General features: G+C 39.6%; 1 protein-coding gene across 1 annotated transcript in view; it reads left to right on the top strand.

Moving 5' to 3' along the window:
- Positions 1–13,971, top strand: part of LIMA1 (LIM domain and actin binding 1) — a 23,771-nt gene extending 9,800 nt beyond the window's left edge. Inside the window, exons 4-10 of the mRNA XM_009321284.1 lie at positions 904–1,012; positions 2,401–2,561; positions 4,905–5,012; positions 7,345–7,402; positions 8,140–8,255; positions 11,214–11,347; positions 11,755–13,971. Of these exons, the coding sequence (XP_009319559.1) occupies positions 904–1,012; positions 2,401–2,561; positions 4,905–5,012; positions 7,345–7,402; positions 8,140–8,255; positions 11,214–11,347; positions 11,755–12,757 (1,689 nt within the window). The 3' untranslated portion in view covers positions 12,758–13,971. The remainder of the gene's footprint in view (positions 1–903; positions 1,013–2,400; positions 2,562–4,904; positions 5,013–7,344; positions 7,403–8,139; positions 8,256–11,213; positions 11,348–11,754) is intronic.
- The last annotated feature ends 1,053 nt before the right edge of the window (positions 13,972–15,024 follow it).

Raw genomic sequence — 15,024 nt, 5'->3', positions numbered from 1 at the left:
ATCTTAATTTCAAACTGGCTCTGTGATTTAACTCTTCCTAGGGAGGGAACAAAAATCTATCACGTTCTAGTATTTTATAGGTTGACTTTCAGCTGTGGAAACATCCTATCTTGATGAAGTCAAATTAAACTCTGCACTTCATGAGCATTTATCAAAGCTGGTGAAATTTCTTTTCACAATTTCTTTTATTGAGCGTTATATTTTGGGGAGTTGGTCTCAACAAATGAGTATCAAATCTGATTGAGCCAGCCAGAGCATCTGTGTGGCAGTGCTACAGAACACCCTGCCCAGCACTGCAGCCTTGCCGATAGCGATTATCCTGGATATCTGAGAATATTTATCTCTAGCACTCTCCTGCTTAAGCTTCAAGCCTTATCAGACCTAATTAGGGAATTATTTGGTAGCAAATGCATGAGCTATACAAATCAAAACAAGTAACTTTAGATAACTTTATTTACAGTAGTATTTATTCTTCTTTCTGTTGCTGAAAATCAGTGCAAATTTTTGATAGCTCACTCCTTTAATCCTTTTTCTAATTTTAAATCTTCATAAAATGACCTTGAACATTAGCTTCAAAAGAAATTGTATGAAATGCAAAAATCTAGACTGAACTTTTGTATTTGCAGTGGTAAATGCCTAAAAATCTGATCTTTGTGGTTCTCTGACTTTTCAACAAAGATAACTAGTCAAAGGGCATCTACTGACCTCTTCAAGAAAGTGTTTTCCAGGTTACAGAGGATCAGGTATTCTGTGATCAAACTTTATATTGGTTAAATAAGACGTCACCTGCTGGACTTGCTTATTCCAGTAAAGCAGATTTGCTAGTGACACCTGTGCATCTTAAAGGATTATACGCAACAATCTTTGTCCAGGCAGCTGATAGGTGGGTCTTGTCTCTAACAGGTCCCTAGAGACCAGAGGAAGACAGCAGTCGGTAGGAGGATTTCTGAAAACAGCCTCTCTTCAGAGGACTTTGATGTTGGCCAAGGAGAGAAGAGCCATAGTACATCAGGTCAGTAAACCTCATGGTTTCTGTTGTGGTTTTTGTTTGTAAAATAAAACTACTTTATACAATACAATGGAAATAACTTTTGCCTTTCAGAAATGGAAGGAAGTGCAGCCATCTTCCATCTGTAAAGTCCATGCGAGCATTGCATTTAATGAATTAAGTCTTGCTGTGAATTTTAAACTGTTATACTCTTAAGTGCGGGAAACCAAGGCGATAACTAGCACGTTAAGGAATGGAACCCCCTAGGACCATCCTAGAACTACTTTTAATAGTCAAACTAATTTAGAAAGTAGTTAACAGACAAGACAATATGCCTTCTTCCTTCTTGCTTTAATTCTCATCCCTCCTACCTTGTCCAGACACAGGTAACTACAGCTAGCCGTATGACTTGAGCAAAATTAGGTATTTTTTGTATGTTTAGAGACTGTTTTCTAACAAAGCATTTACAGTCCTTTGTGTTTTCAGCCTATGGCTAATATATCTTACTACTTAGTGATGCGCATTGTGTCCTTATTTGAGCAATACTGGAGAGAATGGCAAGAACTACTTACATTTGTTTATTGTCCCCACGAGGCACCTTAATGATTCATACAACTTACTAGTCATTCAAGGCCACTAGCTAGTGAAAGGTCATTTTTTTTATCATTCTTTATTGAACAGTTAAGCTTATTACTGAAGACCTGACCATTATACAAGGAAGTTAGATAGCAGAACAGTCACAGGAGCTGGCTTTTTAAACCTGTTTGGCTAACATCTGACAGCAAAAGCGAAAGATGGATGGCAAGTAATGGGGCATAGTTCTGAGAGTCAGGGGATCTGTACCTATGCAAAGACTTAAGCTCCCAAATGTTTCTTTCCTCTTGAGATAAAAACAGATGCTTCAAATGTTCCTGCGAGACTAAACTGAATTATTTCATAACATGTCCGTTCTCGAGATCCTCATCTGTAACATGTCATGCGATAAATTATTTTCACGGAGAAGGTGGAAGTGGCACGTGAGACTTCCTTCCTCGTTTCCCGTGTTTTCCCCAAAAGACTTTGACAACTGTTCCACTACAGGAACGATGTATGTTTCCATTTAGCCACTCTAGCAGCTGCTTTCATTTGACAATAACAGCGAAACAATCTTCAGTGTTAAAACTGTTTGCTCTCATTACTTCTGAGACTACTGGCTGGACGCTGCATCTGGTGAATACGCTACTTCTGAAACTAGCTGGATTAATTATGAGACTTGGAGCATAAACCTTTGACTGAAGCATTTCTGTGCTCTTCAGATCTGGAATTTCTGTGGTCTTGGGAGTGGTGAAGGGATGGGATTTGTAAATCTTTCTGTAAACAGGTCTACTGGTGCTCCTGAAAGTTACCCTTTATTCATGTAGTTCTTTTTCCAGGGCATCTTGTAGATATTAGTCCAGCACTCAGCCCAGATAAGGCAGAGACCAAGAAAAGCCTGGAGATGCCTCGCTTAACAGAAACTTCAATAAAGGATAGGCTGGCGAAGTATCAGGCAGCTGTGTCCAAGCAGGGCAGTTCCACAGGCCTCATTACCACGGTAAGTATGTTCTTTGGCTTGTGTAGAAGTGAATTTTTGTCCCAACCTGAGACTGGAAAGAAGACCTTATGGAAACCAGGCTTTTTGAAGATAATGCCATCTTCTTTTGAAAATAACTTTGTGCCCATAGGAGTAATTTCTAATGAAGAGTTGCCTCTACATACTGCAGAAAGAAATAAGTATTTGCATCTTCCTGGAATAATCTTGAAAGTTTTCCAAGGAATTAATTGCTGGCACCCTGACTGAGGTCCTTCTGAAAAATAGCTTATATTCTTTTTCTTTCTGCATGTCTGTAGCTCTTTGCGTGTTTGTTGTTGTTGTTTTTTAAAAAACTAAAAACCCAAACTCAATTCTGTATTGTACATTAGCTGTAAGCTAGGGGAAACTGAGGCACAGTAAGATGGAGTGACTTTCAGTGTCATACAGTGCGCAGAACCTGGATCTCTTGGCCTGCAGCTTTGGGATCTCCAGTCAGCTTTCCTCCCTTTTGCTTTTCACATCCCTTCAAGTCTTCACCCATTATCTGAATCCCATTAGACTCTTGCAGTGAATGAACCCGTGCCAATTTTGCAGATATTTGATCAGGAAATGAGCAATTAATGAATCATGGTGAAGTATTGCAGCTGAAGAGATTGCAAGAATCTAAGCTTTTGTTAAAAAGTGCTGAAGTACATTTGCTGGAACTGTCAGATACTTTTGCTTAATGATGGGAACTTTTAGTGCTTAAGTATGATTTTTATTAACTAGAGTAGTAAATTTTAAGAGGATAGGCCTTTTTAAGTTAGGAAACTTGCACTGGAAATAAAAGCCAAAAATGATGGTTCTAAGCTTTGGAAGAGTGCATGCTTCCATGCTTTGTAGACAGGCAAAAGTCTCTACCTGGCTGAAATGATTTCTGAATTTCATATGCAGAGTGGGTCTAATTCTCCAACCCTTGGGAGGAAAGTCGAGTAAACTTCACTGCATGAATGGAAAATAATTGCAGCCAATGCAACAAATCTGACTAACTGCTAATTGCTGATTTTTGCATCCTGTTTCTCACCAGGATTCAGTTTGCTAGATTGCCTTTTCCAGTTTGTGGCTCAGAATGGTAGCTGATCCACTAAACTATGTCCTAATGGCGAGAGATTTACCATAGATGTATCTTGAGACTCTTGTTTGCAAATCCCCAACGCTACCAGTTTGAGTGTCGGTCCAGCCTGATGCTCTTAGGATGTCCCATTTGGCAGAATCTCTTTTGATTTTGGTCTGGCACATCAACAAGGGCACCACATAGATGGAGCAAACAACGTTTCTGAGGCCAATGTTTGCAGTACTTCTGTGTTCCAATAGCAGCCATAACTCTTGGATGTTCTCCTTCCCTGCTGACAAAGCAACTAGGGCTCTTTTGATATGGTAGTGTGGTATTTGTACTTCCCTTCTCTTAAAATGTGTCACATCTGTGCTACAAAGAAAAGCCATAATCCCTCTTGGGAACAACTATTTTGAAGGCATTGTGGTGTAATTAGGCCTGGATTAAAACTGATAGACACTTTTACAGTTGGTTAGAGTAAGGGTGAGAAGCAATCATTTCTATGCATTGCAAGTGATACAGGAAGGGGAGGGAGAGATGATGGACAGCATATTTAGAGATCTATACATTGAAATTCTAACATTCAATTACATACCTATTAGACATGGTTGGTTTTGTGCAGGCTTGTTTACAAAATCCGGTAAGATGCTGGTGCTGGCATTTGGCTGTTTCTCTTTCATGTTACAGAGAAGATGCCTTGTGAAAAGCACGAGTCTTTCTCCAATTGTCTTGTATCCTGTGGCAGTGAAAGAAACACAAGGTTTCACTGGATTATTTTTTTTTCAGTCTGAAAGATTCTTCTGTGAAAATCTTAAGTCAGTTTGTCAAGAACAAAGTCTTGGTAAATAACAGAATTAGGTTTTTGACTAGTATTGAAGCAAGGGTAGGATTTGCTTTTATGTTGAACTGTATTTTTCAATTACACAGTGCTTTAGATAGTGCTTGGCTTGAAATACGTGTAATTTCAAATGAAAGGTTAACATTTCGGGAAAAGGAAGATGTGGACTGAGCAGGGGAAGTGAGAGTTGATTTTAAACAGGAATCTGGAAGTAAAGAAAAGGCGTTGTTTAGAAAAATGCTGGCATTACCTCCATAGAGTAATTTCTTCATTAGAATGTATCACTTACCAAGTTTGTATAGATTTTTAGGCCCCTTCCCTTAATTATCACTGTATATACTAGGAAAACAGTTTTTAAAAGATTTTAAGAAAAATAGCAAGTATTTTCCTAGGGGAAAAGAACCTGTCAACTTTCAAGTGCTTTATTCTATAGAATGAGATTCAAGCCAATGAAAGTGAACTCAAGAATTACAAATCTGAGCAGAAGGAGAATATGCCACCAAGTCTTGAGGACTCCATTTCCTATCAGGATGGGGAGAAGGTAAGATGCTTATGCTGGTGAAGATCAAGGACTTCACTTTAAGTGGAACTAGTTGTAGAAGCACAGCTGATATACTTGTTCCACATGCCATCTAGAAATTGAATATGAGCAGCTGATACAGATTGTTTACATGCTGCAGAATTCCTGATTCTTTTTTTTTAATTATTTTCTTAGACTGTATCTGAATTATAAGTTAGCACGTCTCTGTGGAAGACTTTTAAGCAGTTGTAGAGAATATCTAGAGACAAATTTTATGTTTTCTTGGAGAGTTCCCCTGTCTTCTCATTAATGACATGCCTGTAGTGTGGCAGAATCCTTCACTATCATACTTGTGTATTTTCTGATGGCTTCAGTAGCTGACTAGGGCTGAAACCTCTGATGATTTTGTGGGGGTTTTTTGTTCTTTTTTTTTTTTTTAACTCTGCCATTAGTTTTTGACGACTATGATGAAGCCACCTAAACTTTTTGTGTCGTGTTCCCTAACTGTAAAAAGATGATTCATAGCTAGGTATATGTCTTGTTTGTGAGTTCTGGTGGTTTTTGTTTCTTTTTTAATAAAAGAAAAAAGAAACCACACCAGGAAAAAACCCCATGAGAAGAGTTGTGTGACACACGTAAAAGGAGTTTATCACTGTTTCTTCTGCATTTAGTGGCTAAATTTTGATTAAGGTAACTGAAAATGCCAGTTTGGGTTTGTTCCTGGTTTTGAGCTTCAGCTGTAAATTGAGACTAAATTACTCTGTGAATTAGAGATAATAAAGCACGCTCATGCATTTGTATACTAAACTGGGGACAGCAAACAGGATAAAAGTAGCTGAATAATAATGGGGTACTGTGTATTCCAGCCATTCTGAACACGTGGCAGCCTAATGCCAGGAGGGCTTTTAGAGCTTTCCAGCCTTCCTTGGGCAAGGGGCCAAATCGTTGCTTTCAGCTGTTCCTCGCTGACAGCTGAGCAGCTTCATGTTTAACTGGTGGAGGCTGCTTTTTGCTAAAAGGTGAGTTAATTAAAAGAACACCTGTTAAATCAGAATACTTCTCTGTTGTTGAATGGAAGATTTGAATAAAATTTCTTGCATTCAGCTGTAATTGTGAAGTTACTTGTTGAGGTGTCCAGGTGCAATAAAGAACCTGAATAGAACATTGTTTGAGAGCCAGGATTGTCCTTTTGAAATGACATGATGAACTTTGGAAATAAGCCTAATTAAAACTACTAGTAGTAAATGTCAGAAATGGGAATCCTCTGGCAAAAAGGAAACGAAAGAAACTTGCTAACCTTCTCTGTCATTTTTCACACTGTGAAAATCTGTGAAAGATTTAGTAGCCAGACATGTGTGACTCTTTAACAGCCACAGAACATGCTGATCCACTTCCCAGTATACTAGTGTTATAGTTTTTTTTTTCAGTAGACCAGAGTATGTTAATATATGTAACTTGCTTCCTCATTACTTCATTAATTTGCAAACTTCAGTTGCTTGCAATGGACTTTCCAATCATTAAAGTGAATTAGTGATGATTTGCAGTTAATCTTGTTACAGTACTTTAGTTTCTCAGTGTAGCTATTTACAACTATTTGATTTAATAGCAATAGTGCCAAGTTTAATAAAGAAATATACATCAAGAGCTTTATCTGTAACATGTTTAGTATCTGAAACTGGTTTATATTGAACTTTTCTAAAAAGTTTTGTTTTGTTTTTAAATATTAATCTGTTTCTGAAGGAGGATGAACAGGATAGGTCCAGGCATGTTTGTCCCAACCTGGGAACAGCAGACTTCGAGTTCTACAAAAGCTTTTTTTAAAATTCAGCTGTTATTTTTTCCTTTTTTCTTTTTTTTCCAAAAGTACTGTCTTTGCTGAATGTTTAAATGTCATAGATGTATCAAATGTTGGAGGAAGCCATGAGATTTCCAGTAAATGTGTACTGCTTGGTGTTAAGGGATTTCTAAGTAAGAAAACCTGGGAGGTACATCAACGAAATCAACAAGGATTTCTGAAGACTAACAGATAAAGGTGTACAAGCTGCAGGTGTTTGGGAAGACAAAAATATGATGTGTGTGTGTGTGTGAATACTATTGCAGATGATCTGAATATTGCAAGAGCTGTAAAATTATGAGGATGTCTACCTGGTAGCAAGGACTAACATTCTTGGCAGTCAGCTGGACTCTGCCTTGTGCCCTACAAAACAAAAAGTAGCTTCATGTGCACCTCGGTGTGGCCAGTGTCTTCCTGTTTAAGTACTTAGAGTGTCAAACTGCCTGTTGTGTTACTTAGGCCATGATTATTCAGACTTCAGAAGGTCAAAGGTGCTCATGGTCTAATATTCTCTTGCAGGCTTCTGTAGGTGAGAACAGCTTGTCTTTCCACTCTGGTCTTCTAGAGGATGGCAGTGGTAAGCACTTGTTCTCCTGCCTCAACGGGAGTAAAGCACATGGCTGAGGAAAAGCACTAACTCTGCCCAGTTGTGTGTAGGATGCTTAAGATCAGTCCTGTCAAATGATGAATTTGACCCAATAAAAACCTGTCTTGTACTAAAAATCTGTCCTGTGCCTAGCTCAAATGTTGTAAGAATTTCTTTCAGGTTTAGCAGTTCATTTGCAATTGTAATTCTAAGACATCTGTAACTCTTGTTTGCTCTGATTGAACGTACTTAAGTGTAGCTTCCTCACCATTTGGACTTAAACTTAGAGCTCTGGCAGCTACTACATCAGTCAATAGGCTGAAGTACTTATTAATGCAGGACAATTACCAAGTGTCTTTGGTGTTGTCCAGAGATGGACAAGTTCCTATTCAGTAAAGGACGTAAGCATGTTCTCATGTTGCCTTAGCTTTACACCTAAATTGAAGCCCACACGTGAGCACTTTGCAGAAATGAAGAACAGTTCCTGGAAGTTAGATGTTGGATCCCTGTATATTAGTTTTCTTTACATACCAACTTAACTTTCCTGGTAAATCGGAAAAGTAGAATGATCATGTTTAAGTATCTAGAGCTAAAGGTTTAATAGCAGATGTTCAAGAAAAAAATGTTAGCCCTTAGCTGGTAGGATTGCTGTTCGGTCTTATGAGCATAAGCTTTCCATGGTTTAAAAGTCATTGTAATTACCTTTTCTTCCTCCTGCGTTCCCTTAGTTGGACAAAGCTTGGAGAGCAAGACAGAAGTTCAGAAACCTGTCAGCACAAAGCAGCAAAACTTTGGTTCTAAACCTGCTGGCCAGACAGATGCATCTCTGCCAAAAGGAGTGAAGGTAAAGCAGCTATTTATTCTCAAACATCGGTGATGGTTAAAAACAACTAACTTCTCTCTTTAATATTGAAAAGCTTTAATGCAACCAATGTGGTCACAAAGGGTCTGGCAGTAACTGTATCAATATCTGATCTGTCTTCATCAGACTGTGTTCATGAGGGAACTTGAATTCAGAATGGAAAAGCATCTCAAAACTGTCAGGTCTTCTTCAAAGACTGAGTTTGAGTTGCTTGCTGGGAGTTGCCCTGCTGCTGTTACAACAGCGTGCCCCTGTGACAGAGGCAGTTTCTCTTCGGTGTGGGAAAAGGGGTTTGAGCAGGGGATCGTATCAGGGCTTGTCTATGCCTCTTGTAAAGTCAGTGCTCCTAGAGACTGGCACTGAGGTCCTGACTGTAGGCTGGGACTTGGCTTCCCACCCTCCTCTTCCAGCTGTTCCCAAGGTAACTGCAGTTGGTAGCAACTTTCTAGTAAGGGCACTGCGGTGACTGGCTCCACAGACAGAGTTTGGCATTCTGAATAGCAAGTCCTTAATGTTACATTTTCTTTAGCGGGAGCTATAAAGCAGATGGAGAACTTCTTGGATAGGAATGTATTTGCTAATCTTATTAGACACAGAAACGGCAGTGCTGAGCGTTTTGATCACACTGTACTTTCTTGTCACGTGTGCTGTCTGGAGTTAGGATGCCTATTCCCTGGGCTGCCACAGACTTCCTGGCTCACTCCTGAGGAAACAACTGTGCTTTTGTTGTTTTCCCCATCTTTGAGAGGAACAGCGCTGGCCTCATGAAGACCAGTGAGATGTGGCTTCCTAGTGTTCTGGAGTATAAATGCCAGTATGTGAAATTAGAGCTGCCTATAACGTTTTTGTAATCTCAATCTGTTGCAGCATACAAGATACACACAACCTGTGTATCTTGGTCCTCTGTGCTCTCTGTATTATTAGAACCATTTTAGTCCTCTGCCTTGTTACTGCTTTAGATGCTGTACTGCTGAGATAGAAACCCAGATGCTGTTTATTCATGTAAGGTTCCTATTTGTCTCTTCCAGCTTCTGTTTCCTGTTCTTGGTTCCTAACCTCTACTCCTGCCTTCTGCTTCCCTCCTAATGTGAGCTCAACTCTCAGCTTTCTCTCAAGTTTTTTTATATTTATTGGGCCTCACCTTCCTCCTGTAGCTCCTATCTGTAGTATGCCTGGAAAGGAATTTCTTTCTCTTCACGCCCCGAAACGCCTCTCCATCAGACATAGGGCTCATTGTTATGCAAGTAAGTTCCTCCTCTTAGATGGGGATGTGCATTGCAGAAGCACATGCCAGCACGGTAATGTCATCTTGCTAAACTAAGCTTCCAGGGAGAGTTACTTTTTGATGGGCAAGCAAATTGTTGCTGCCTTGCTCCCTGTGGCAAGCATGGATGATTAGATTTTTTTTTGCATCGGTAAAGTCTCATTTTTTGAGATTTCATTTAGTGACTTAAAATTCAGAATTCATATGCAGTTTTGGCAGCACCTAGAAATTGTGGATTTTTTTTCCAAAAGGAACTCTGAACTTTTGTTGGTCAAGCTGTCATCATAATTAGAACTTTAATCTACTATAACTTCAAGCAATGCCTTAAAAAAATTGAAATACCTATTAAACTCGAATTAAATTGGCAGCAAACTTTATGATGGTGACACACTGACTTCAGCTGGCTCTGTCTTCAGCAATCTGTCCCTCACGTATTGCAAGTTTCATTGCCTGACCATTGTTTCTAGTCTGTTATAAATAAATTGCTGTAATTATGTCTTCCTGTGACCTTCCTGTTTTTTCTTTAGCCATCATATTTTTCCTTAAAGCTTTTTAGTAAGTTTGTAGCAGGTAATTCTTTGTCAAAGAAAAGCTACAATATCAATGTGTCTATGCAGACCCATGGTACAGAGCCTAGGCAGTCTTTTACCCTGCCGCTAAAGTAGTTGTAATCAACATGCAGCCTGAGACTGCCAATTTTTCAACTGTAAGTTATTTAATTTTTCCTTTAAAGTGTCTTCCCTATTGGCCAAGCTTAATAGATTCCAAGAAGTGAATGGCATCAAGTGACCTTTTTTCATGGACAATGTACTTGCTTCCTTGATGCTGTCGGAAAACAAAATCTGAAATCGTTCCCATACAGCGCAGCAGTGACACTTGACTCCTTAGTGTTTAAGCTTACCCTTGCACTAAATGTTCAGGAAATTCTCTTAGTGAGCACATAAACAATTTTAGCTGTTTAACCTCAAAGCCCTGTTCACTTTAAGTCTTGAGCAAGTTTGAGGGCTGCGTGTCTTGAAACCTGAGTATAGTTTCTTTGCGATAGAACTGGAATTGCTTACAAATGAAGTCAGAAGTGTTTCCTGCTGCCTGCATCTGTGCTGAGACTATTTCCTCCTCTTTAAGAGAGGAGAGCATTTAGCAAAAGTGGATCATTTCAAACTGTTGAGCAGCCTGTTTCACTCCTTTCCTCTCCCACCCTCTACCTTTTATTTTGAGGTTATTTCGGCTCTCTTTCTGTGCTTTTTTTAAAATTTTGGTAAGTCTTGTACTGACTGCAATCTACCTGAATATTTCTTCATAATTTTCCTATAAAGAAAAATCGAGGTTGCAGAAATAGATTAGATGGCTTTTTGGGAACTGGCTCAGTTATAACTAAGTTCTAGTATTTTCATTGTTCCTTCTCAACCATTGCTCAACTTGTGATGCTTTAGCTGTGGAATTCACTGGGGCAAAATCTTGGCTCACTGTCAAGCCACAGCAATCCTGTGGGCCTGCCGTAGCCTCTTCCTCACTCGTTGCCCACCAGAACCCACTCCGCCATAATTAGCATTGAGTTGCAGAAAGTGAATCGCTGCAATTTTTCTGAGAACTCTGGAAGCTGTGCATGAACGCAAGCCAAGTCCCCTAGCAGTTGATTAGTTTTCCAGTTAACAAGCTTTCTCTTCTTCCCATAGAAATTTCAGTTGCCAATGAAGGAAACCTGTGTCGGGTGTCAGAAGACTGTGTACCCGATGGAAAGGCTCTTTGCCAACCAGCAGGTGTTTCACATCAGCTGTTTCCGCTGTTCCTATTGCAACAGTAAACTCAGGTAAACACACCACTCCATTTGGCTGCTGTCTAGGAAGTGTAGCTTTCCTCCTCAGCAGCCGAGTAGGATGCTGTTCAGGCTTAGCTGAGCTGAAGGCAACCGTAATCCAGCGAATTGGAGAGGAGCGTAGGAGTGGTATCTGCCGGTGGCTTTTGCACTTGATGGAGTCTATTTTTAAACTCTTAATGTAATTTTATGTGGGGAAAAATGTAATGTCCAATTTTGTGAAGAACTCCTGACGTTTGAAAAGAGGGCCATACAAACTCATGAAAGCTGTAAGCTTGTCTTTTTCTAAACATATTGGAAGACTGAAATTGAATCTCTTCAGTAACGTAACTAAAATATACACCCATCTCGGTGGCTGAGACACAGAATGCTAACATTTGACTTTGTATTTTCCTGAACAGTCTTGGGACATATGCATCTCTGCGTGGGAATATTTACTGCAAGCCTCACTTCAATCAGCTCTTCAAATCTAAAGGCAATTATGATGAAGGCTTTGGACACAAACAGCATAAGGAATTATGGGCAGGCAAAACTGAACGTGAAGAATCCCCGGAGAAATCTGTCCACGGTGTATATGCAACAGAAAGTCCGCAAAGCCCAGGAGTGGAGGATGCCCCAATTGCAAAAGTAGGAGTTCTGGCAGCAAGCATGGAAGCAAAAGCTTCAGCTTTGCCTGAAAGAGAAGAGAGACCAGCAGAAACAAAAAAGCTCAGGATTGCCTGGCCGCCTCCATCTGACCAAGGTATTCAAGGAAGTGCCTTAGATGAGGGCATCAAAGTATTCAAACCCAAATGGCCCCCGGAAGAAGAGATTTCCAAGCCAGATGTGCTGGAGGATGTGGATCTGGATCTCAAAAAGTTAAGAAGAACTTCCTCCCTGAAGGAAAGAAGTCGTCCCTTTACAGTAGCAGCCTCGTTTAGAACAATATCTGTTAAAGGTCATAAAACAGAGAATTCATCTTCTCCTTCTAAGGCAGAGAGAGACACATCGAAAAGAAGCGAGGAACTGGAGAGAGAGGTTGTGGTAGACAAAAAGCAAAAGGAAAAGAAGGTTGAGAATAGAAACATCCAGAGTGCTGAAGAGAAAAATGTAGAGGAAGAACGGGAATTGTCTGGTATCAAAACGGCAGAGCATAACTTTGTAGAAAATGGCCAGGTGAATGCAGAGACAGATGAGGAAGAACACGCTATGGAAGAGCAAGAAATTCCAAATGAAGAATTCATTGAACCCAATTCTCCTAAGCATTCCAGCTTAGCCAATGTTGTGACTGCTAAGAAATCATCTCCTAACCAGAATCGCAAGTCCCAAGATGTTGGTTTCTGGGAGGGTGAAGATATGGAAGATCTATCTGTGGAAGAACAGATCAAAAGGAATCGTTACTATGAAGAAGATGATGAAGAATAAATTGGCCTTTTACTAGAAAACTTGCTGCAAGGTGCTGGGCCTTTTTAAATTGGTGTTTTTAGCTTTAACAAACAGCTGTCCTCCATTAAAGCGATGCTATACTGCACATCGACATTAAGGGAATCCTATGTACAAATTATCTCAACCAGAAAATACTCTGGAAGCCTGCAAAGAGTATATTTAGGTGCATGGAAACAAGTATCTGGCTGCGGGATAGTTTCAACAGGTAATCTCTGTCCACAGCACAAGAACAAAGCTGTTCTGTACTCCTACTGTCTTATCCTTTTTGAGCTTCAATACATATTTCACTAACAATTTACAGAATTTCACTGTACTCACAATGGTGGTGTGAAACAGGCTTTCTGTAATACACTACTTTTACCACTACAAATGCTACTGCAGTGCTTAGGGACCAATTTCAAAGGGACTTTCTGGCCTGCTTTAAAAATGGTGACTTAATGCACTTTAATACATGTAAAGGGCACAACTGTGATTTTTTTAAATAATAAAAACATTTGTGTTTGTGCTTAGTATCCAACAACTAAAGCATCTTAAACTGAGCACAACATGATTTTCTTTCTCAAAACTGCCTATGATCAATTGAAGACTCCCTACTCTCTTTATTTTCCTCTGTGCAACTGGAATGGTGTGCCCGTTGCTGGAACATATGTATTTTGGTGCTTATCCAGAAGCTGTCCTGACTGACAGATCTCTTTGAGGACAAGTCAACACTTTTGCAGTAGCCTGCAGGGCATTACTTTTGCATTTCATATGCATTTGAAGTGGGTGTTTTTTGGTTTGTTGGTTTTTTTTTTTTTTACTTGGAGTTCATCATCATTCATTTTAAACTGCAGATAATATTTTTAAGGCCTTTTGACAACTTTGAAATCCTACTTGTATCAAGCTGCCATAAATCTTTTCATTGTGGCTGTGAAATTATGCTGCATTGCAAAAATGTCTGGAATAAAATCATCCGAACAGTGAAACTTTCTGATTGCTAGCATTGAAGCTTAGTACATTTTTAAACTTGACTTCATTTATTTTAGAAATAATGAAATCTTGAACGGTGGAAGGAGGATGCCCTTTTATATTAGCTTTTAATTGTACTGTATTCTCATGAGAATTAGCTCTTAACTATACTTGAGGTGTAAAATATTCTGCTCTCTTAACAGTCCTGTTAACTACAAAACCTTCAATAAAGTTCAGTCATTTACATTAAAATTTAGGTCTGAAGACTGGATTCATACTTGTTTCACAAAGAGGCGGCGTTTTAAAAAGACCATGGGAAAAGATGGGTGAAATACCAGTGATCTCACTGGAAGCTGGAGACCAGACAGTGATTTTTCTAGTGCCACTAGGTGACACTGTGTGTCCACTTTTTTTTCTGGTTGACAGTCGAATGGGCAGACTGTGCTCTCATACGCAAGAGCCTGTGGAAGAGGGATTAGAACAGGATGGGCAAAAGAAATGAGGACGTGCAGGTATTTTACACTTCCATTTCTGGCTTCAGGTGGTTCTCAGGCATGGTAGCTGAGGACAACTGAGAGTTCCCCCCCCCCCTCCCTCCTATAAGCATCTTTGTATTGCAGTTATCTTCACTTAAGCCTGAGGTGGGTTTGGTTGGGATAGACAGGGGCTAAGACCTAGAGGAAATGCAGTGTCCTGCAGCAGCATGAGAAAATCCATGTGTGTATGACATGTATATAGGGGAAGGGGAGAGAGGGAGGGAAGGGAAAAGAAGCCTGCTATCTAGCTGGAAGGTATTAGCAGTTGCACATCATGAGGTGTACAACCTACTGCTAATTTTTCTTTTTAAGGGAGAAGTAAGACTTGATTTGTACAGACAGAGGTATTGCAAAACAAAGAAAGTCGATGTGCAAGCACATGCTGCTTTCTGTAACCTTTATTGCTTCCTAACAAATCCATTTGGTATCGGATTTCCTCAAATTACTAAGCAATTGGAGATGTCTCTGACTGGAAATTATGCTAAGTGTATTTGAAAAGGAAGGGAAGAATATTTATTGTGGACTTAGATTTATTTATTTATGAGGAAACACAAATAAATTTTACAATGCATCCCCAGTACATGATACTAAAGCAATACTGGCTGCAGTTACCAGAGACTTTAATGTTATATATCGTTAGTTCTAGTTAAATCTGAGGCATCTGTGAGTCTCTGAGATAGAAGGACCCTTACTGTTCACTCAGACTGGATGAACATCTTCAAGGAGAAATTAGCACAAGTGGTACTTTTAAATAAAGTCATT

Source organism: Pygoscelis adeliae, unplaced genomic scaffold (assembly GCF_000699105.1).
Source record: "Pygoscelis adeliae isolate BGI_AS28 unplaced genomic scaffold, ASM69910v1 Scaffold1000, whole genome shotgun sequence".
NCBI classification, from domain to species: Eukaryota; Metazoa; Chordata; class Aves; order Sphenisciformes; family Spheniscidae; genus Pygoscelis; species Pygoscelis adeliae.
Note: the sequence above shows the minus strand (reverse complement) of the source record. Positions and strands in the feature narration are given on the sequence as shown.